Consider the following 21,253-nt stretch of genomic DNA (forward strand, 5'->3'; position numbering starts at 1 on the left):
AGCTGTGACTGGGCGAACGGCCGACTAACGGGTTGGGCTATCAACTATCGGAAGCTGTACGAGTACATAGCTGCATGTACTGTACGGAGTACTGTTACTGGTAACAAAAGGCGAAAAAGAAAAGTGTGGTTTCAGTTTCTTGTCTTACTTTGCGGCCTTTGTACTGCAGGGATAACTGTGGCCGGTGACTTTTGGACGCGGTTAACAGTTCCGGCTTCCGGTGGTTTTTCTTTTCCTCATTTCAGACTTTCTTTTTTTGATGCTTTTCTTCTTTTGGGTGAGTAATGCTACGTACTTGGGTCCGTTCTCGCGAAGTTGGTGATCGAAACGGTGGGCTTTGGTGTACTTGTTGGTTCTTGTGCCTTTGCGTTGTGAGGTTGGATCATGAAGCAAAAACGCGTCTGGCGCGAGGTGGAAACTGCCTGGGGAAAAAAAAAAAAAAAAAAAGGTTTCACACCGGGACAGTATTTCGTGCATACCCGTACATTCCAAAAGAGAGAGACACGGTAGTAGCCCTTGCCTGCTTGGTTCAATGGGGGATTTGTCTCATCAGCGCAGCTCCGTTGGGGATAAGCGTAAACGGTCGAGCCTGCCATGGTTCGACGCATGGATCACTCGTACCTGCGCAAAGTCGGTGCCAGAATCCTTTGGCATACATGTTACGTTTGTCACGGGACATGAATGCCTGAGGAACTGAGCGAGTGCTTTCCGGGCGCTACCAGGTAATTACAATCACCACTGCAGTTATTTCCTGCCTGGCATCTTTGACTAATACAACAAGTCACGGACAACACTCGATCCCCAGTCATTCATAATTTCACCGCAGCAGCTCATTCCGCGAGAACCACAATTTCTCCCAGGCAAGGGCCCGGGGAAGCGGGATCCAGGGGGGAGGGCCCGTTAGCGGCGTCCAGTAGCCTGCCAGAACGGCCAACCGGTACGGCTACCGCAGCTGTCCGGGATCAGATTTTGCTGTGCAAGGGGGATAGGGGGGATGCGACCAGGGGATGCGACCGGGTGTGAACATTAGCAGTACGACCTACAGTCCGCATGGGGATTTCACCAGGCTCCCGGGTCCCTATTGTCGTGGTGTTGTGAGAGCAATGAGATCGAGGCATCGTTGCTGCCAACGGGCACTCCGCACAACAGCGATGCGAGAAGAGGCATAACACGATTTGTTAGCAGGGGACATTAGACGCTGAACCAATTGGAAGAAAGAGAACCTAGTCAAGAGGCAACAGGGAAAACGTGAAGGCAGGAAAAAGAAAGAAAAGAGCTTTTTCCGTGGTGGCGGGACTCTGAACCCCTCTGAGACCCCCCGGGATGCCGGCTGGTGTCTGTGTTGCATCTGCCAGTCTCAGATGCGCCCGAGCTTTTTTTCCTCTCTTTTCTTCTTTTTCTCTACCCTCCTTCACATACTCGACTGTTATCGCCATTTCCACGCTCGTTGTGCAAACCAATCCTTCTTTAAAAGCCCTACCTGCAGTCTCTCCCTCCCTTGGTGGACCGGTTTTTGAAATCGTGTTTCTACCAACTTTCAATCCTTACTGTCTTGCATACTGCCACTCTTTTCTTCCCTTCCCTGCCTCTCATTAGCATAACGAGTATACTTAATTCTCTCACACTGCGGCTCGAGTCCATCCGAGTAGTTTCCTTTACATGAATACATACTGCTCTTCATCATCCACCATTACGCACTCTATCTCCTCTTCCAAAGCTGTTCGTTGTCTTATACATACACGCTCCGGCTATTCATCACTTCTCCTGTCTTGACCACGTTTCTACGACATTGTACTTTCACGTACTACTTCCGATCTCTCGATACACCCTCTCGTCTATCCAATACGGCAAACCTTCGTTCTAAAAGCCGGAGCCATCTTCATCAACAAACAAACTCTCCTTCACAATGCCGGGCCTCATCCCCCTTCGTATGAGCACGCTCATTTCACCTTCAAAAATCACATTCTCTTTCTCAGACGACAAGTCCGACTACACATCATGGGAACCAACACCGTACAGACCAAGAACACATGAGATGGAGCATAGGCGAGCAGCACGAGAACGAGTACTTCCCGAGCCTCTCATCGTTCCTAAACCAGCTCCCACAACACCTGTGCAATGGAAGAAAGCTCTAGCTGAGGTTAAGAGGGACTTTGCCAATCGAAAATATCGGCAATGCTCTATGCGATGTACTGAGATTCTCGATGACGTGAAAGACTCGGTAAGATATAATGCGCCACCCAGTAGAGAGCCTTGTTACAGTTTCACTAACACGATTACTTCCCAGAACAAGCCAGAGACTGCATGCCTCATCTACATCCGCTTCTATGCCGCCTCTGCTCTCGAGATGCAAGTGCGCTCCCTACAACACAACTCTCCTTACCGGACGAAGCTCCTCCACCAAGCTCGCCACCACTATCGCGTCGCTGCTGATCTCATCAAAGAGGATGAGGCTGCTAAGCGACGTCCCTCATCACGCTCTCTTTCTCCAATGTCCAGCCTACACACTCCTTTTGGTTCAGACGCTTCAGTCTCCACAGTCTCTACACGAATCTCCTCTCCCTCACTATCCATCAGCTCACTGGATAGCTGTCTGAAGGGCCGCAACAGCCGGCCCAAGCCAAAGAAGCGCGTCGCCTTCTGCGATGTACCCTCTTATGAGCCAACATGCGAGCCAACATACGAGTCTAGCTATGAGCCACTGGTCCGACCGGACTCTCCCACCCTAGGTTTTGATGACGACTGGGGCTTCCGCCAGCCTACTCCTGAACCTCCGGCCCTCTACCCGCAGCCCGTCCAGCTCGGCTCCGGAAGGTCACAGTTCCCACTCCCTTCTCCCACAAACTCCGAGTTTAGCACCATCCCAGACGACGACGATAGCTATTTTGATACCCCTACCACTGCAGACAGCTTTCTCCACGCCCGCTCTGTCCACCACTACTGTACCGTGCTCTCAAGCCTGCAGCGGCAAATCGCCTCTCACCTGGAATGGTTAGAGCGTGACATTGCCGCAGCAGAGAATCCCAAGCCTACTCAAATCCTCAGCGAGGAGATGCGTGCTCTAGAACTGCGCACGCGCATCGAGCGGCTGAGGGCCAACGGCTGGAAGAGACAGCGGTTCGACTTCCGAAGGTATGAAGCCCTTCGGGAGAGTGCCATTGCGGACATTGTCTGAAGCAAAATGGTGATGAAGGAAAAAAAAGTAAAAGTAAAAGCAAAGCAAAAAGTTACATATTGGTGTTCTGTTGTCATTTATTGATTGGACTTTGCATTTTTGTATTGTTTGATTGCATTTGGTCTTGTTTCACTTGAGCTATCTGGGTTTTGATGTTTATTAGTGCTGTTTGGAGCTGCGGCGAAGGGCATCGATAGATATTGGAAGTGAGCCATGTGTGCTCGCTATGACAGGACTCATGGAGAAACTGTATAGATATCTACATTGGACAGGATAGAATAAAAGGACAAAGAATTACTTAAAGAGATAGGCTCTACCTGAAGCGGTTGTAAGAAGAAGAAAAGAATCTCCATTGCCTTAACATCATTTGCAACTAAGGTGATTGAATTTCTGTGTTGTAAAAAGCATCATATCCCTGCGAGGAGACACAAAGCAGTGTCAGGTAATGACAATTAGTTGCTGGCGCGAGAGAAGAAAAAAATTGCAGGAAATCATATTTGGATAACCAAAATTGGTAAAGAAAAGACCAAAGGTATATGCAAAAAAAAGTTGCTGAAAGCAATCCTCCTCTTTCGAGACTTTAATTCTCGGTAAAGCTACGTCTCTTCGCTTCTTTTCCCATCTCCTCCTCCATTTGCAATGTCTCCTGCTTCTGCTTAACATCCTTGAGAGCAAAGAGACCAAGGGCATGCAATCGTGCGCCATCCTTCTTATCATCGCCAGCTGATGCGTCTCCCATCTCAGAGTTCTCGGGGTCTTCTTCGTGCTCTCGGAGCTTGTTGATTCGGTTTTGGAGCTTGACAATTTCGATGGCGCGACGGAGGCGAGAGCGTCTTCGGAAGGCCTCGATTTCTGGCAACAAGTTGTGGTCGGTGGCGGTCTGGCCACTCAGCCAGATATGACCCAAAGCTTGCTGTAGTTTTATTAGCCTATCTGTTGTGTCTTGCGTGTAGCAATGGGGAACGGCATAGTACCTCGCTAGTCCATCTCTTGTTGGGTTCTGGGACAAGGAGACAGTTGATGAAGTCCTTGGCATCGGAGCTGACATCCTTCCAGTATCTCTCATGGAAGATGACATTTCCTCTGGTGCACTCTTCAAGAAGATCCTGCAGGTTTTCACTTCGGAAAGGAGAGTAGCCACAGAGCAGGGTGTAGGTAATGACACCCATGGACCACATGTCGACTGGTTTTCCGTGCCCTTGCTTGGCCATGACTTCGGGAGCTGCGTAGCCAAAAGAGCCAGCCATGGTCTTGAGTGTCTCGTCCTTGCTGTCCAGAGTCTTGGCAATACCAAAATCGGCCAACACAAGGTCAGAGTCATCGTCAGGAGTCACGTAGATGAGGTTCTCGGGTTTAAGATCTGCACACATCATGTCAGCTTCGTCTTGTGTCACGCCTAGGGACAATTCGCACCTCTGTGAACGACATCATTCTTATGCAGGTAGTCAACAGCGTTGAGAACTTGCTTGATCGTTTGAGAGGCGTCTTTCTCAGTGAACTTGCCCCTGTCGCAGATACGGTCAAAGAGCTCTCCTCCTGTGGCCAACTGAGTGACAATGTAGAATTTATCCTATAGGCGCGGCTGTGGTTAGCAGGTTTGTAATACCCCATGAAGTATATAGAACCAACGCACTCTGGACTCGAACCAATCGACAAACTTGACGATGTGAGGATGCTTTAGTCGCTGCAGCATGGAAAGCTCATCATAGACCATCTGCTCATTGCCTTTGACGTTCTTTTTCAAGATGATCTTGACGGCCACCTTGCCGGTAGGGCCATCTGCCTCGCGAACGACACCATAAGTGCCAGCACCAAGAGTGCGTCCGAACTTGTACTTTGATCTGCATTATAACATCGAGCCGTTAACGTTGGATTCCATGTCGGTTATCTCAGGTATGTATCGTACTTTTTCTCATAGCTTTCGGGTTGGCCATGGAGGCGGTTGAGCATGCCAGCGACTAGATTCGGAGACGGCACTCGTTAGCAACCAGCATGTAACGGAGCTTGGCCGAGAGAAGAGAAACGAATGTAGGAGGAGTTCAACATGTATCTGCTGGCCTCGCAAACACCATTGTCCCTTTCCACAGGCGGCGGTGTAAGAAACGCGACTTACAACTCATCTTGAGGTCTGGCGGGGTATCTGTGGGATGCGAGAAGCGGTATTCAAGCCGAGTTTGAGATTCGAGCACAGCTCTAACTGACAAGCGCAGATACACCAAGGACGTGATTTAAACAGGCCAAGAGGCAGCCCGGAAGAAGGAGGAGAGAAGCAGCGGCCAGGAAGCGACAACCACAGGACAGCAGAGCAAGAGACAGAGCTGAAGGAGCTACATGCGACGGCTGAGATTAAATACGACCGTCTACAGTAAATACCTGCTAAGTTCCATGCTAGCCCCTCACCAGCCGGGCTGTCAGCCATAGGGGCACTAGGACCTGTATGTACAGGTACTCGTACTAGCATTGCATGGTGGAGATACATATGGAGAGCAGGCTGGTATTAGGCCAGGAGATAAAAAGGGTGGGCGGACGATCCATGGCCTGCTGCTAGCAAGTAAGGCTATTTGCATGTGGATAGGGCCTGCAGGTATCGCGACTCTGGGCCGACCAAGGTGTGGACGGTGCTGTCAAAGGCCAACAGGTACTGGTCAGGTATCCTTACATAATACCTAGTAAGGGCCGTGGGTAGGAGGGAAAGGGAGGGGCACCCCTAACGCAAGGCCTCACTCTCTCGCCTTGCTGCTTCTATTTCGAGTTTACTGTTACTCATCCAGGTTGATAAGGCATGTGAAGTCCCTTGACAAACTCGACGTTGCTTGCCATCTGTGCGTAAGGTTAGGGACTACGTCAGGTACCTACTACAGGTAAGTGATATGTGTAAATACAACCAAGTAAATAAATAAATCGGTCATGCTCTGGCGGTTGCGTATATGCCCCTCTCCATTCCCTGACCTGCTGCCAAGTTGAAGGTATCAAGTGTACATTGGGCTCTTTGGATGAGCCCCCACACGCAAAACGACATGTACTCTTACCTATCGTTACTCTTACCACTCAAAAGAACCCTGTTTACACACAGGCACAGGTCGGCAGTTCTAGCCAGTAGCAAGGGATCAGCCATTCTCGTCGCACGGCTGATTTGTGGCTGTGCAAGCCGGGCATCTCGTCTGGTCCGAGTTTTCGCCATAAAACGCCCTGCTGTCGGCAAACGTCACTGTGCTTCAGACGAACCAGACAGCAAAGACCACAGTGCCGCGCTGGGCTGGGCCGTGGCTCAGTTCTGGTAGCATCCGGACAAGACCGTTCCCAAGCAACCAACCAGCAAACAATGCCGATGCAAATGCACTCTCAGTTGGATTTGAGACATTGACCCAAGCCCTAGAATATGGCGGGTAGGCGGCCTCCGTCGCCTTTCCGATATGCCAAGAAGCAGCTGCCGATTCGTTCAAGGGCTCAAATGCACTACGGCTTATTGCAAGGCTGATTACCGGGCCGTTCGTGCAAGTCTGTCGGGCTAGGATGGCATTTAATACTGCATGTGGTAAAAATGCCATAACGAGCGGCCTCTGAGCGGGTCGCGTGCGTGGACGGATGCCGGGAATCTCTTTCCAGACTTGGACGACATTTGATGAGTATGTACAACCAGACGCAAGTATGTTGCCGTTTGATCCATGTAAATGCTTAATTATTTAATATGCTTGCCCGATTATTATGACCCTGTTGAGTTGAGGACGTCGAGTGAGATTTAGGTACATACATATATATCCCTTGCATAACAAATTCGGGAATGTTGCTTCAAACACATTAGGCGTACTTCATACAAGGTATCTACCTGTAGTACAAGAAGTACCTGTACTTGGCATCAAGGCATTTCTGGTTTAAACCCAATGGTTTTACTAATATAAGAGAGAAAGCGAAGAATCCATAAACAATCGCGTAGTCAGGCCAGGATTTGAGGAACCGCCTCTTGGTCCGTCCCATCATGTGTCGCATAGAACCGCCCGGGTGGAGATGCCTGTGATACCAGCGGCTGTTGGTTGTTGATCCTTGGTCGTTTATACGTACTTGCCTGTAGGATTCTCGTTAGGCTGGCGAGTACTGTTTTGACGATTCAAATCTTTTCTCTTGTAGAAATAATAGTGCAGATTCAGGCGAATAACGACCTCATGGAAAGCGATTCAGATCTCAGTGCGCTAGCTCTAAAGTCTACAGCTACCGAGTTAGCCCTAACGCTGCAATCGAAAGCCAACTTGGAGCCAACAGCAAAGTCTATTTCACCTGGTCAAAGCTTGTCTGATCAAACGCTCTTTAACCATGATACAACTGGGCTCAAGGACCCTCCGGCAGACACAGACCAGGCCCGTGGATCATCCCTTGGCTCGTTCCGTGCCCATCTCTTCGCCAAGTTTGGGCGCAGACATGAGCGCCCAGTCAGCATTTCCAGACCCAAAGGACCGATGGGGCTAAACACATTATTTGATCCCGGAGACATTGCTCTGGTAGATATCATCTTCGTTCATGGACTGGGAGGGGATTCCAAGAAGACTTGGTCAGGATCCCGTGACGCTGAGAGTTACTGGCCGCAGGAATGGCTTCCTAACGATCCAAGCTTCAAGACGGCACGCATTCATTCGTTTGGCTACGATGCGAATTGGCGAGACCGGAGTCTGAGCATTCTATCCATTCATGATTTTGGCCAGGATTTGTTGGGAGAGATGAAGAACCACCCTTCGATAAGGCGAAGCAAGACCAATTTCGTTCTTATAGGACACAGTATGGGTGGAAACATCGCCAAGGCAGCGTATGTTCTAGCTAAGCAGGGTCACACGACTGACGAGATTGCCTCACGGTTTCATTCTATCATCTTCCTAGGCACTCCTCATCGCGGATCCAATCTGGCCAAGGTTGCCAGAAACATTCTTCAGGTCATGGGTGTTTCCAAACCCTATCTCGACGATCTCTCTGCAAACTCGGCGTATTTAATTGAGCTTAATTCGTTGTTTCAACCTTATGCTGCAGATTTACATATATGGTCTTTCTTTGAGACTCGTCCGGTAACTGAGCGTCCCGCAATCGTGTTGGTGGATAAATTCTCCGCTACGCTTGGATATAGCCATGAAGAAGTACTTCCTCTGGACGCTGACCATCGCCACATATGTAAATTCGGTGCCATCGAAGATCCAAACTATAGAAAGGTGCGAAATGCCCTAAGTAGAGCCGTGGATATGATCCAGCTCAAAGGTACGTATTTACATCAATCCCCGTTCCAATGTCGTAGCCCAGGTGTATCACTAACTTTGCGAAGACGAGCCTTATTCCGCTACAGCATCAAGAGCTAGACTCGAAAAATATTTGAACACCGACGACTCTTACCAGGACGATTTATTTAACTGTCAGAACGCGAAATTGCCAGGATCATGTGTCTGGTTTACGGAGCATACCGTCTTTGCAGAATGGCTGGATTTCGACAAGCAACTTGAAATATCAGCAACTCCTCCAATCCTATGGCTGACAGGGCCTCCAGGGACTGGGAAATCCATCATATTTGGCCATGTGGTTGATTTCACAAGAGCCAAAGATGCGTATTGCGAGTATTACTTCTTTCGCAAGGGGCAGACAAACAGCAGTGGGCTAGGACCATTTTTACTTCATATGGCCTACCAGATGGCATTGAATGATACAGCAGTGCGACGGCGAATATTCAAGCTACAAGATAACTCTGTTTCTTGGCAATTGCAAGATGAAAAATCCATATGGCGGAAGCTATTTGTCGATGGTATATTCCAGGTTCAGTTTAAATCGCCTCATTATTGGCTGATTGACGGTCTGGATGAATGCTCAGCTGCCCCGGCCTTGATCAAACTAGCATCACAGATCCCCGACGCTATTCGAATCTTCATTACCAGCAGAAATACTCCAGAGACCGAACGCGGCATTAGTTCCCTAGGCTCTCGTGTTGTTACTCACCCTCTCTCCAAAACTGATACAGGTCAGTGTCTTTCATTATACCTAGCATCTCGATTAATACCTGAAAAGACGTAAATATACTGATAGAACTGGAAACAGCTGCGGATATTCAATCAGTCATCCACACAGGCCTGGAATTATTGTCTCTCCATGACGTTGCCCGGCTTGAGCCAAAACTTGTTGAAAAGGCGTCAGGGTCCTTCATGTGGGTTCGCCTAGTCTTACAAGAACTCGAAACTGCCTTTACAGACGAAGACGTCGAAGAGATTTTAACAGAAGTCCCCAACGATTTATATAAAATGTATGAAAGAATCCTTCACACTATCGAAAACGAACGACGAAGGGCTAAAGTCGCAAAGAGCATCTTATTCTTTGTCGTCCTAGCTGTCAGACCAATGACGCTAGATGAATTGTGCCACGCGATGCAGTATGAGCTCGGTCAGACTTTACACAAGATGGACCAGGTCATTACGCTCGCGTGTAGCCAGTTTGTCACCATCAATCACAGGAACAGAGTTCAGATTGTACACGAAACAGCGAGAGATTTCTTCCTCAGTGAAGGTCTCAACTCCCCGTTAGCCATTCCACGCTGCAAAGGCCATAGCCGCTTTGCCGGTCTATGTATATCATATCTGGAATCTCAATTCCAGCATTCGCCTGGGACTTCAGAGCTAGGGGTCAACAGTGCACATCAAAACGCAACAGCATTCTTTCTCAAATATGCATCAACATCATTTTCGCAACATCTACTTGAGGCTGATAAAGATAGCCCCGAGCTCTTCAAAACAGTCGTTGGCTTTCTCAATACTAAAGCCCTTTTTTGGATAGAGTACCTTGCTTCTGAATCTCTCCTTACAGTTATTCCAAGGACCTCTAAAGACCTAGCCCACTACATCAACGAAGAAATGCATGATTTAACTCCGGACAGATTCCGAGCGCTTAAATCCTGGATAATCGACCTATCCCGAGTGGTATTTACCTTTCGTGATCAGCTACTTCTTGACCCATCTATCATCCACGATCTCATCCCCCAGCTATGTCCTACATCCTCGCCGATTTCTCAAAGCGCGCTTCTTCCGCTGTCGACTATAGCTGTTTCTGGGACACGGGATCCGACTTGGGACGACTGTCTTCTGCGAATACCAACAGACCAAGAGGTCAATTCTGTTTGCTATGGAGAGGCACATTTCGCCATTGGTCTGCACGATGGGGAGATTGCTGTGTACAACTCTGCTTCTATGCAGCTTCATGTTAGCCTCGTACACCCAGATTCCAGAACATCGCAGCTGGAATTTAGCAATCAAGATATATACCTTGTGTCATTAGGACGGTGGACGGTATCGATTTGGGATGTTAAAACTGGCTCTGAGCTTCACCGCATCGCGTGTTCGTCACCTCAGAGAATTCATCTTGAAAATGACGAGCTCCACATTGTTCTAGAGGACGGTTGCGTGATTTCAAGGTGAGAATTTTACTCATACGTGATTAAACTATCTAGGCTTGGTTTATTGACGATGCTCAAAGGAACTTTTCGACCTCCGAGTCAAGATCTCGCAAGTGGTTACCGTCCTCCACAGCCTCCAAACCTTGGCCATGGGAGGATTATCGGCTTCAACATGTTGCCTTCTCTCATTCCTCTCCTAATATTCTGGCTGCGTCATTTCATACCAAAGACGTCTACTTGTTCGATATTGATGGCTCTGATTTGTTTGGAATATGTTGTGCGCATGAAGACAGCATTATTAGAGCCATGGAATTCAACCCCCAGCACGATATTCTCGCCATTTCACATGTTAACGGGTCTTTGACAGCATTTGACACTCGGACAATGTCAAGAATCTTGATGCTGCCTCATGTGTCAGCGCATGTCCTCAATTGGTCCGCGAATGGCAGACATTTGATCGTGGGAACACAAAGTGCTACAGCTCATAAGCACACTATAGAAATATACGAGCTCGGCCTGGATGTTGATTCGATTAACCTCAGTGTTATATATTGCACCAACTATCCCCACAAAGTCATATCCAAGATTTCTACAGCGAAGGATGGACTCCGATTTGCCAGTATACATCTCACTGAATGTCATATCTGGGATCCCTCTCGATCTCTTTACAAATTTGGCAATTATCAGCCCATTAATCAGTATAATAATGCCTCATTGCCTTATTCACAGCAATCATCTATGCCGGAGACGCGAGGCGAGATCTCAGCTATGGTTTTATCTCAGGATGGGACGATTGCTATATGTGGGAATGAGCATGGAGAAATATGGACATTCTCGACCATTGACGGCTCTGTGATCAATGTCATTCATCGAGCTCTAGTTCCAAGAGTGATAAGCAGAATCACAGTCACTGAGCGGGAGAGTGAAGATTTGATAATCAAATGCGACTGGCGTGGCTTTGTGACGATTTTAGAGTCAAGCCGTTCGCCAAGCCGGTGGACGAAGGCTACCGTGGTAGCCCATTACGACCTTGACCGTCATATGATAGAGCAGTTGCTCGTCAGCCCTACTCAAGATCGCTTGCTCATTATGACAACGATGAACACCACGATGCTAGAACTACCTTCAGGGAAGTTCATCACGCACAGGGACGTACCAAAATACAAGACCAAAATACGAGCCGCGCATAATTGCCCGTCAGATTCCTCTCGGTTTATAGTTTTCGAGGATGATTCTGCCTACCTATTCCGCTGGGATGATGTCGAATCAGATAAAGGTCAGCAACTGGCAATTCTACGAGAAGAAAATGCTACCTCTTCGCAACCAACAGACACTCTTCATTTCCTAGGTGATGGCATCTACGTAGAGAGCCTGGTATATCCTCTAGAAGGACATAAAATAAGTTGCTGGAACTCGTCCCAATTCGCCACTTCCGACGATCCTGTCACCATTACACCCTATACTGGGTTACAGCATCTAACGAACGTCCTTAAAGATATCCTCCTCGTCTTCCAGAAGACACTCATCTTTGTAGATTACAATTCTTGGGTGTGTACTCTAGATCTAGAGACTTTTGCATCTACTTGCGTTGCGAAGCGCCATTTTTTCCTCTTGCCTGAATGGACAGAGACATATGGGCGTCCCATGGCGGCCATGACGCGTAATCAAGAGCTGGTATTTGTCAATTTGCATCGTATTGTTGTGGTTAAGAACTGGTTCACGTCGGCGCAGACGCTAATCCTTGAACCTGACTCTGGAGACTGGCAAGTAATTTCGAGGAGGATGAGGGATGATTCTGCAGTTTTGGGCAAACGTTAAATGTAGCCCTTTGACTTGGCGTTCGACACTGAGAAGGCATTGTTGAAAATGTCTGAATAAAAAGTAAATTAAAACGGCGCTGTATGAAGTACCCTGTAAATAAGTGAATGAGCAGGTATTATCCATAGAGCATCTATACAGAATCTCATTCAATATCGTATTGAGAACATTGAAGTTTTGCATACATGTATAGGTATACATGTATCAAGTCGGTATTACTGGTCGGCCTGCACTCTGCGCAAGATGCATGCGTCAACAAGCGCTTACTATACTGCTCTGGTGACCTTGAGTCCTACCGCAACAATAGCATCCTTAGCAAGGCTCCCATTCGGTTAGGCACAGAATAGCCGCGTGTGAGGTCTAATAATTGTTTTGTGTGTAAGGTATGAAGTCATGGTCGATTCAATCTCCGTGTCTCAAAACATTCACTGCAGACGCCGGCGGTATAATAGTCCCGCCACACAGAGGCTGCATGCACTAAATTTTGGCAGTTGGTTCACTGTTCCCCTTCCATAGCTGCTGCGCCTACGCGAGCGCCACACTTGAGCTGCCTCGGACCCCTCCGACGCATTTAAAATAGCCCGTCAGGTTGCCGCTCCGACTTGATCTTTTAGTACATATTACTCCATACCTGTGGAAGCCTTGCTTGCTCGACAACCCAAACAAACACCAACTCGTTATTGCTATTTGTTCGGGCACCTCTTAACAGATCCCCTCCCGGCTGACAGTATGGCTACGAGCATGCGAACGAAAAGAGTTGCCAAGGAGCGTCAGAAGGTACTTTGTCTTCTCCCTCTCCCACTCCATGCCGGTACCAGGCTCGTATCAAAGATTTAAGCGCTGACCATCGGCAGATTGATAAGTTCGGCCTCCCTCCTGGCATCGAGCTCGTAGACGGCAACGACTTGAAAGAGTGGCTCTTTGATATTCGCGTCTTGGATAACAACCCTCTATATAACGGCAATGTCTACCAGCTAAAATTCGTCTTCTCCGATTCGTATCCTATAGGTAATCCTGTCCTGCCAGCTCCCCGCATCACCTACCATGGAGCCGGTCGTCTAACAAGCATTTCAAGAACCCCCCGAGGTCACCTTTGTAGACAGACCAGCTCGGCCAGTCCCCATGCATCCACACATCTACTCGAACGGAATAATATGTCTTGATCTTCTGGGCAACCAAGGATGGAGCCCAGTCCAAAGCGCCGAGAGCGTCTGCATGAGCATACAAAGCATGCTCACGAGCAACAATAAGAACGAGCGACCACCTGGCGACGAAGAGTTTGTGCGCGGGAACAAGCAGCGGCCCCGAGATATAGAATTCTTATACCACGACAACACCGTGTAACGATCTCATCTTTATGGACTACGGGGGTTTTTTTCTTCTTGTTATTGGTTTACTTTTGGCGGATTCTTGCATTATTTCAGCAGCCGCGAGGGCTCATCGGCGTTTTACAATCACGTAAATGTGACACAGGAACAGGCATTTGTTACGGCAATCTGAGGCTTTCTTCTGCTGATTCTCGAGGCTAAGCGATCTTTTCCCTTTCCATTTCTTTTTTGGTTTCCTTCAGCAGTTTTACGGAGCGGTGTGTTTTTATTCTCACGTCGCCTCCTCACACAAAATCGACGACAAAGGCATCGGGCGCATGCACGGCGCAACTGGGGCAACGGCTGGCGAGGAAAGCGCATGTAACCTTGTTTTCCCAACCTAGAAGATGCATTTACGTACACTCGGAAGTTCATAGAATTGATTTCTCTTCTTCAAGATTTGTATTGCATCTCCGCTGTCGTCAGGGTCCTTTTTCTTCTTCTTTCGCCTCTGTGATAGGCGGCAAGGGAAAAATTCTCATCATGGCATGACGGGCCTCCATCTGCCGACATGTGCCCAAAGGGTACATATGACGTCGTCGCTCAGTCTCTGCCTCTGCACTCATAGACCAGCCTGCTATTTGTAGCGGCCACAGTCACTAAAGCCGCAAGCTGCGGGGCCCCCCGCTGGCGCTTCACCGCCCGCTGACAAGGGGCCGAGTTGAGCCACACCTCGCATCTCGTGCAACCTGCCACTAGAATAGAGCTCCCGAGCTGCCTCATCCAAAATCCCCCCACGAGCTCCCCGCTTGCACGGCCAGCAATCATGGCTCCGCGCGCGGAATTCAGCACCGAGCAGATCCGGGGCAAAGCGCGCAAGGACCTGCTCTACCTGCTCGAGGGTGTAAGTAAGGCTCACTGTCTCTGTCTAGGGACCCTCCCGGCTGCTAAACACACAGCTTGACGTTTCTGTAGGTCCGCGGCAAGAAGAACCTCGTGTTTGACCGCAGCCTAGTCGGCCCCATCGGCACAATCGTCAAGGTTGCTACGCTTCAAGAGTATGGCGTCGATAAGTTCTTCATTCTCGAGAATAACAACGTGGATGCGAGCCAGCGCAATGTCGTCTTTGTGGCTCGTGGAGAATGCGGCCGACATGCGGAGGCCATAGCAGGTAAGATACGGGTTGCGATGCAGATCAGATGCGGTGCGGTGCGATATGATGCGGTGACCAGTTCTTACTGGCCACATCGAATGTCTGCCGTCGTACGTGTGAAATCGAAATCAAAACTACTAGCTACCTACCCGGTGTAGTTCTTGTCCTGGCCGAGTGAGCTGACGCACATGTGCCTCTACAGCTCAGATTAAACGAATTCAGCGAGAAAGCCAGACGACTCATGATTTCCACATATTCTGGGTGCCCCGGCGTACTCTTGTATCCGACCAACTGCTCGAGGAAGCTGGCATTCTCGGCGACGTCAACATATCCGAGCTACCACTGCTCTTTTTCCCGCTTGAAGATGACGTCTTATCGCTTGAGTTAGAGGATTCCTTCAAGGACCTCTACTTGTCCAAAGATGTCACTCCAAACTTTCTCATGGCCAAGGCACTCATGGAAGTGCAGCAGAACCATGGCTTGTTCCCAAGAATCATTGGTAAAGGCGACAATGCGAAGCGGGTGGCCGATCTCCTCGTTCGTATGCGTCAAGAGCGGCTGGCGGGTGAGAATGGAAGCGACGTCAAGACGGCACTCACCCCCAGCACGACCAACGAGAGTGTCATAATTATCGATCGTGAAGTCGACTTTGTCACCCCGTTGCTCACGCAGCTAACATATGAGGGCCTCATTGATGAGATTTTTGAAATTCAGAATAACCAGGCCAAGGTTGACACGACCATTGTGGGAGCACCGGCGCAGTCTTCCGCGGCCACATCACAGAGTAGAAAACGGACGGTTCAGCTCGACTCCAGCGATAAATTATACGAGCAGTTACGCAATGCAAATTTTGCCATCGTGGGCGGGCTGCTCAACAAGGTCGCGAGACGCCTACAAAAGGTCCAAACTGATTACGAGACCAAGCATAAGACCAAGACGATTGCCGAGCTCAAAGAATTCGTGAGCCAACTACCTGGCTACCAACAAGAACACCAGAGCGCGAGGATACACACCGGTCTCGCCGAGGAAATCATCAAGCATACGCGGACAGATCTATTCAAGGGCCTTCTGGAGGTTCAGCAGAATCTAGCTGCCGGTGCCGATCCATCGTCGCAATTCGACGGCATCGAAGAGCTGATAGCCAGAGACGCTCCCCTACGAGAGACGCTTCGGCTGCTCTGTATATACTCGTGCATATCTGGGGGTATCAAGCCCAAGGACTTGGAGCAGTTCAAACGCCTAATACTTCAAGGGTATGGCTATCAGCACCTCCTCACGCTCAACAACTTGGAGAAGCTGCAACTATTCCTATCGCGCTCATCTCCACTTGCGGGTATGATCCCCATGACGGGGAATTCTGGTGCTGATGGGAACAAAACCAATTACACGTATCTACGAAAGCAGCTACGGCTGATTGTCGATGAAGTGCAAGAGGACGATCCCAACGACATCGCATACGTGTATAGCGGCTATGCCCCTCTTTCGATCCGACTTGTACAATGTATCCTTCAGAAACAGTACCTGCTGTCTATAACGAAAGGCACCGTCCCAGCGAATGCTGGCGGCGGTGCCCCCGGAGCAGGAACACAAGGATGGCAAGGATTCGACGACGCTGTCAAGCACGTTCGAGGGCAGACTTTCTATGAACTTCAGAAGGGCGAGGACAAGGCGGTCAAGGCAAGGGCCCTCTTATCCGGCAGCGGACATAAGCAGACAGTCTTTGTGGTCTTCATCGGAGGAGTCACGTTTACTGAGATTGCCGCGTTAAGATTTATCGCGAAGCAAGAAGAAGGTAAGCGAAATCGAGGCGTGGTACGGGTCTATCCAGTGCTCACGGCTAACTTTTTTTTTTCAGGTCGGAGAAATATTGTCATCTGTGCGACTTCTATAATTAGCGGGAACCGCATGATGGACGCGGCAATCGAGAAAGAAGCGTTCGCGCGCAAGGAGGCGGCGCTGCCCAACAGCCCTTAGGCTCAAGGTTATCAGAGTCGTATACGATGTTTTGGAGTTGACGGCGTACTGGTTGGTGGGGTTTTATTCTCGTGGAGCATGAGAGCATCTCGGTCAAGATTTGGCATGACTGCGTTTTTTCTTCTTCTCCTTTCTTCCCTTTTGAATCTTAATCGAGCTGTCTCGTCGCTGATGCATCAGTGGTTTGAAGTTGATTCCTCGCGAGATACTGGCGGACTTAGTTCATTAGAGCGCGCCCCACATCAGGGAGCGTCGCGATTGGATTGCTTGCCTCACGTGACCAGTGCCAATGCGATGAACTCGGCGTTCTTGAGGGGCCGCGATGAGCTGATGGCTCTATTATTTCCTGTTCATTGGCCCTTCCTTGGAGTAAAATACTGGCCACTGTGCCGCTGAACTTGATTCATTCCAGCCTGAAAACCCTCAATGGTCCGATAATCGATGACAGTGGCCCATTTTGGACTTGCATCGCAGCCTTGTAGCCACTACTCCTTTAGATACACTCCTTAGCCAGTGAAGCTCCAAACGACTTATTATTCCGCTTACAAAATAGGTATATACACCGCGAGTGAGAGCATCGCGGTCTCTTGGCTGACAACCCAACCAGACAGACAATTTTGATGGCAGACTCCATCATCATATGATGCGTCTACCCAGCGTCATGCTGTATGACTGTCATACTACCGAGTGTCGTCGTCGATGATCCCGTCTCCATTCCGACATCCGTAGCCTCTCATATATCGACACCGACCCTACCTAATCACTGTCGGAGCAGGTGCCTTGTTAGACCATTCGCCATGGCAACTGGTGTCGAAAATCATCTCAGTCTAGAAAAGGAAGTGCCGATTGGGCCGAGTTTTTCGTACCCGCAAGACGTCGACTCCTCGTCGCCAATATCAAGCCTAGCGCCGGAGTCTGTCACCCACAGCCAGAGCCAGAGCCAGAGCCAGATACCGGCGTCGCCCAGCAGCAGTCTAAGCTATCCCCAGGTATCGGGGCAGGGCTCGTCGGATGAGTCTTCAGAGGTCGCACCCGAGATTGTTGTGTGGACGGAAGATATGGATCTGAGCAGCAGCAGCCTATCAACCCATGACCCAGAAGACTCTTCTGGCATGCATCTTGATACAGAGTGAGTCTATGACTGCCGCCACCCTAAGAAAAAAAAAATCACGTCGTTGAAATCTTTCTTTTCTTTTTTCCCTTTCTTTTTGTTTATATCTATTTGTTAAAGGCTTATTCTAATTATTTTCAATCCTTGGGTAGTGATGAGAAGCATCAGCACGGCGATGATAGCCCGCTACCAGTCGAACCCACAGACGACCCCATTGCTGAGTCGTTCTCTTCTTCGCATTCCTCCTTAACAGACCTTTCAGACGCCTCATCGTCTCCTTCAATTGTCTCTAGTAAGGCTACGACACCTGTCGAGACTGAAATACCTAGTCGCCCACAGGTTGTTAGGGCGGCACAAAGCTTTTCGGCTTCATCGCACCGCCATGATATTGAGCGTTTGACCTTCAACGTTCGGCCGAAGTCATCTGTCCCGACAGATATTCCATCCTATCAATATGCCAGCGAGTGCATCGCTGCCGCCGAATCATCGCGGCTAAATCCATACGCGCTACATCCTGAAGAGTATCACTTCCTGCGGCATCACATATCCCACTCTCAAGTTACGACATACCTGAATATCAGAAACGGCATACTGCGCATATGGATGAAGCAGCCATCGGTCAGTGTAACACGGCACGAGGCGGTCGGATGTGCTAATGCGCGCTGGTTCGATGCTGCGAACGTGTGTTACGACTGGCTGATCCGTCGTGGATACATAAACTATGGCTGCGTGCAGCTTCCTGAACCCCAATCTGAACTCAGGGACGAGCCCCCTACAAAGAAGCGAAAGACTATCGCTGTGATTGGAGCAGGCATCTCAGGCTTATCCTGCGCCAGGCAGCTAGATGGTCTCTTTAAGCAGCACGCGGGCCACTTCTATGCAAGAAGTGAAGAGCCACCCAAGGTGATTCTTCTCGAAGGCAGAGGTCGCGTTGGAGGCAGAGTATATTCTCGAGAGTTCAAAACAAGAACAGCCGAGAGCGAGGCTGAATTCAAGGGAAAGAGACATACCGCCGAGATGGGCGGCATGATTATCACGGGGTTTGATCGCGGCAATCCCTTGAACGTGATTGTCCGCGGTCAGCTGGGCATACCATATCATTCCCTTACTGCTGAGACTACAATTTACGACAGCAATGGCAAACCGGTAGACCCAATCAGGGATCTCCTGGTTGAAAAACTCTACAATGATTGTTTAGATCGCGTCAGCGAGTTCAAATTCAAGTCCCAGCCATCCAAGTTGATTGAGGGCAACCGTGACCTAATCGATGATGGTCGGGATAGCCCCGGAGACGGCTCCAAGACGATAATGCAAGCTGAAGAGGCCACCGCTGCGCTTCCCGATGCTCCATCAGTATCCCAACAAAACGTACCCGAGACCGTAAACATGGTTCCAGTCTCTGCAGATAAGCTGACGGGCCGAGTACATAACGAGCCTGGAGTCCCCGCAACTATCAAGGCATCAGAAAAGGCAAGGCTGATGGGATGGAACATCAGACCGGGGGCAGCAGAGAAAGGCAACCTTGATTTAACACCTGCCACTGCTCTGGAAGGATCAACATTAGGATCAGTCTTGGACCACGCCATTACCCAGTACAAGAACATTGTTGATTTAAACGCACAGGACCACCGATTAATAAATTGGCACATTGCCAATCTAGAATATAGCAACGCTACAAATCTGCATAAGCTGAGCCTCGGCCTATGGGACATTGATGCCGGCAATGAATGGGAGGGCAACCACACCATGGTTGTCGGCGGCTATCAGAGTGTCGCTCGTGGCCTGCTCCAATGTCCATCGCCACTCGACATTATGACCAAGTTCCCAGTGCAGAAAATTACCTACAACGGCGAGGGTTTTGATGGAGTAGCTATCATTGAAAGCGAAGATGGTAAACAAGTAGAGGCCAATGCCGTGGTCTGCACCATACCCCTTGGCGTCCTCAAGCAAGGCAGTATCGGCTTCGAGCCTCCGCTGCCTTCGGAGAAGGCAGATGCAATTGGTCGACTAGGGTTTGGTATCCTCAACAAGGTTGTCTTGCTTTATGACAAGGTGTTTTGGGATTCAGACAGACATATCTTTGGTGTACTCCGAGATGCGACCAACCGTCATAGCACATCCCAACAAGATTATAGCACAAATCGGGGACGCTTCTTCCAGTGGTTCAATGTTACCAATACAACTGGTCTACCCTGTCTAATCGCACTCATGGCCGGAGACGCTGGCTTTGATACAGAGCATACGAGTAATGATAGTCTCGTTGCCGAAGCCACGGAGATATTGAGGAGCGTCTTCGGCAAAGACGTTCCTTATCCCATAGAAACGGTGGTGACGAGATGGGGCTCTGATCGGTTTGCCCGAGGCAGCTACTCTTCGGCTGCCCCCGATATGCTGCCAGAAGACTACAACGTCATGGCACAACCCGCGGGCAATCTTTTTTTCGCTGGAGAGCATACCATCGGCACGCACCCAGCGACCGTTCACGGCGCATATTTATCAGGACTGCGTGCTGCATCCGAAGTCTTGGAAGCAATGATTGGGCCCATCGAGGTCCCGACTCCTCTCGTTCTCCCAAGGGACTCACTTTTGCTGCATAAACGTAAGGAGGCGGCCAAGGATCCCCGGCAGGCACGCTTAGAAGCATATGAGATAGAGGTATGGGAGCACGTCCTCTCCAAGATTGGCGACCGGCCATTGCGCCCGAACAAGGTGTCCGGTAGTGCCTACATCTTATTCAGCAAGGCTCATTTTGAAGCCGCGAAAAAGAAATGCGAAGAAAGCCGCAAACCCGGCAAGACACGGTCCCTGCCAAACGAGGTTCGCATAATGACGTCTCGTATGTGGAAAGAGGCCACGCCGGACGAAAGAAAACCATATGAAGAACAGGCCGCTGAGCAGAAGAAGCTTTACCTTCAAGCGATGCAGGAGTATACTGAGCTGGCGGAGAAGTGGGATCGCCAAGCCATCGCGCTCCGAGCTGCCTACGAACAGGAGCATCCTAGCTTGCCCGGTCCGGAGGAAGGGCCGGAGGATGCGTCTATGATGCAGAAGCATCGGCGGGCGAGGAACGTGAGTTATGCAGAGGGTGGAGACAGCGATGTGGAATTATAAAACTGACCACTGGTCTCCTCGTTTGTGGCATTATATACCTGGTGTTTGGATGCTTCGGTCCCGCAGGATTTTGTAAAGGCGTTGATAAAAGTCTTGCTTGAGGATGGGTTCGTATTGCCTATCTTAGGTAGGTGCTGCATGTCTATAGGACGAGGTATATACATTAATCGATCAATTGGAAGTCGTCTCCATTAAATTA

The 21,253-nt window shown here is 49.6% G+C and overlaps 5 protein-coding genes across 5 annotated transcripts; 4 read left to right on the plus strand and 1 right to left on the minus strand.

Annotated features, from left to right (window-relative positions):
• Positions 1-1,751: 1,751 nt before the first annotated feature.
• On the plus strand, positions 1,752-3,465 carry V8C40DRAFT_194659 (uncharacterized protein). The gene is made up of 2 exons (XM_083211895.1): positions 1,752-2,221; positions 2,288-3,465. Exons 1-2 carry the CDS (start codon positions 1,907-1,909, stop codon positions 3,173-3,175), a joined length of 1,203 nt encoding a protein of 400 aa, XP_083075071.1. The 5' UTR covers positions 1,752-1,906; the 3' UTR covers positions 3,176-3,465.
• V8C40DRAFT_241539 (calmodulin-dependent protein kinase CMK2) lies at positions 3,342-5,508 on the minus strand. Its single transcript, XM_083215043.1, has 6 exons — positions 5,289-5,508; positions 5,082-5,133; positions 4,809-5,016; positions 4,589-4,745; positions 4,150-4,535; positions 3,342-4,088 (listed from the first exon to the last, which is right to left on the minus strand). Exons 1-6 carry the CDS (start codon positions 5,293-5,295, stop codon positions 3,756-3,758), a joined length of 1,143 nt encoding a protein of 380 aa, XP_083075072.1. The 5' UTR covers positions 5,296-5,508; the 3' UTR covers positions 3,342-3,755.
• A 1,734-nt stretch (positions 5,509-7,242) lies between these two features.
• V8C40DRAFT_241544 (uncharacterized protein) lies at positions 7,243-12,550 on the plus strand. The gene is made up of 4 exons (XM_083215044.1): positions 7,243-8,410; positions 8,475-9,158; positions 9,236-10,598; positions 10,661-12,550. The coding sequence occupies exons 1-4, from the start codon at positions 7,336-7,338 to the stop codon at positions 12,396-12,398; spliced, it is 4,860 nt and encodes a 1,619-aa protein (XP_083075073.1). The 5' UTR covers positions 7,243-7,335; the 3' UTR covers positions 12,399-12,550.
• Positions 12,551-13,030: 480 nt separating this feature from the next.
• Positions 13,031-14,162, plus strand: V8C40DRAFT_241549 (ubiquitin-conjugating enzyme/RWD-like protein). The gene is made up of 3 exons (XM_083215045.1): positions 13,031-13,175; positions 13,253-13,406; positions 13,474-14,162. The coding sequence occupies exons 1-3, from the start codon at positions 13,128-13,130 to the stop codon at positions 13,740-13,742; spliced, it is 471 nt and encodes a 156-aa protein (XP_083075074.1). The 5' UTR covers positions 13,031-13,127; the 3' UTR covers positions 13,743-14,162.
• Positions 14,163-14,531: 369 nt separating this feature from the next.
• On the plus strand, positions 14,532-21,054 carry V8C40DRAFT_274150 (Sec1-like protein; the record flags this gene model as incomplete). Its single annotated transcript, XM_083220573.1, has 7 exons — positions 14,532-14,609; positions 14,681-14,876; positions 15,061-16,650; positions 16,714-16,800; positions 17,343-17,400; positions 17,659-17,961; positions 18,096-21,054. The coding sequence occupies 7 exons, from the start codon at positions 14,532-14,534 to the stop codon at positions 21,052-21,054; spliced, it is 5,271 nt and encodes a 1,756-aa protein (XP_083075075.1).
• Positions 21,055-21,253: the final 199 nt, after the last annotated feature.

The sequence above is a fragment of the Trichoderma camerunense genome (assembly GCF_050948025.1).
Source record: "Trichoderma camerunense strain CBS 138272 chromosome Unknown V8C40scaffold_6, whole genome shotgun sequence".
NCBI classification, from domain to species: Eukaryota; Fungi; Ascomycota; class Sordariomycetes; order Hypocreales; family Hypocreaceae; genus Trichoderma; species Trichoderma camerunense.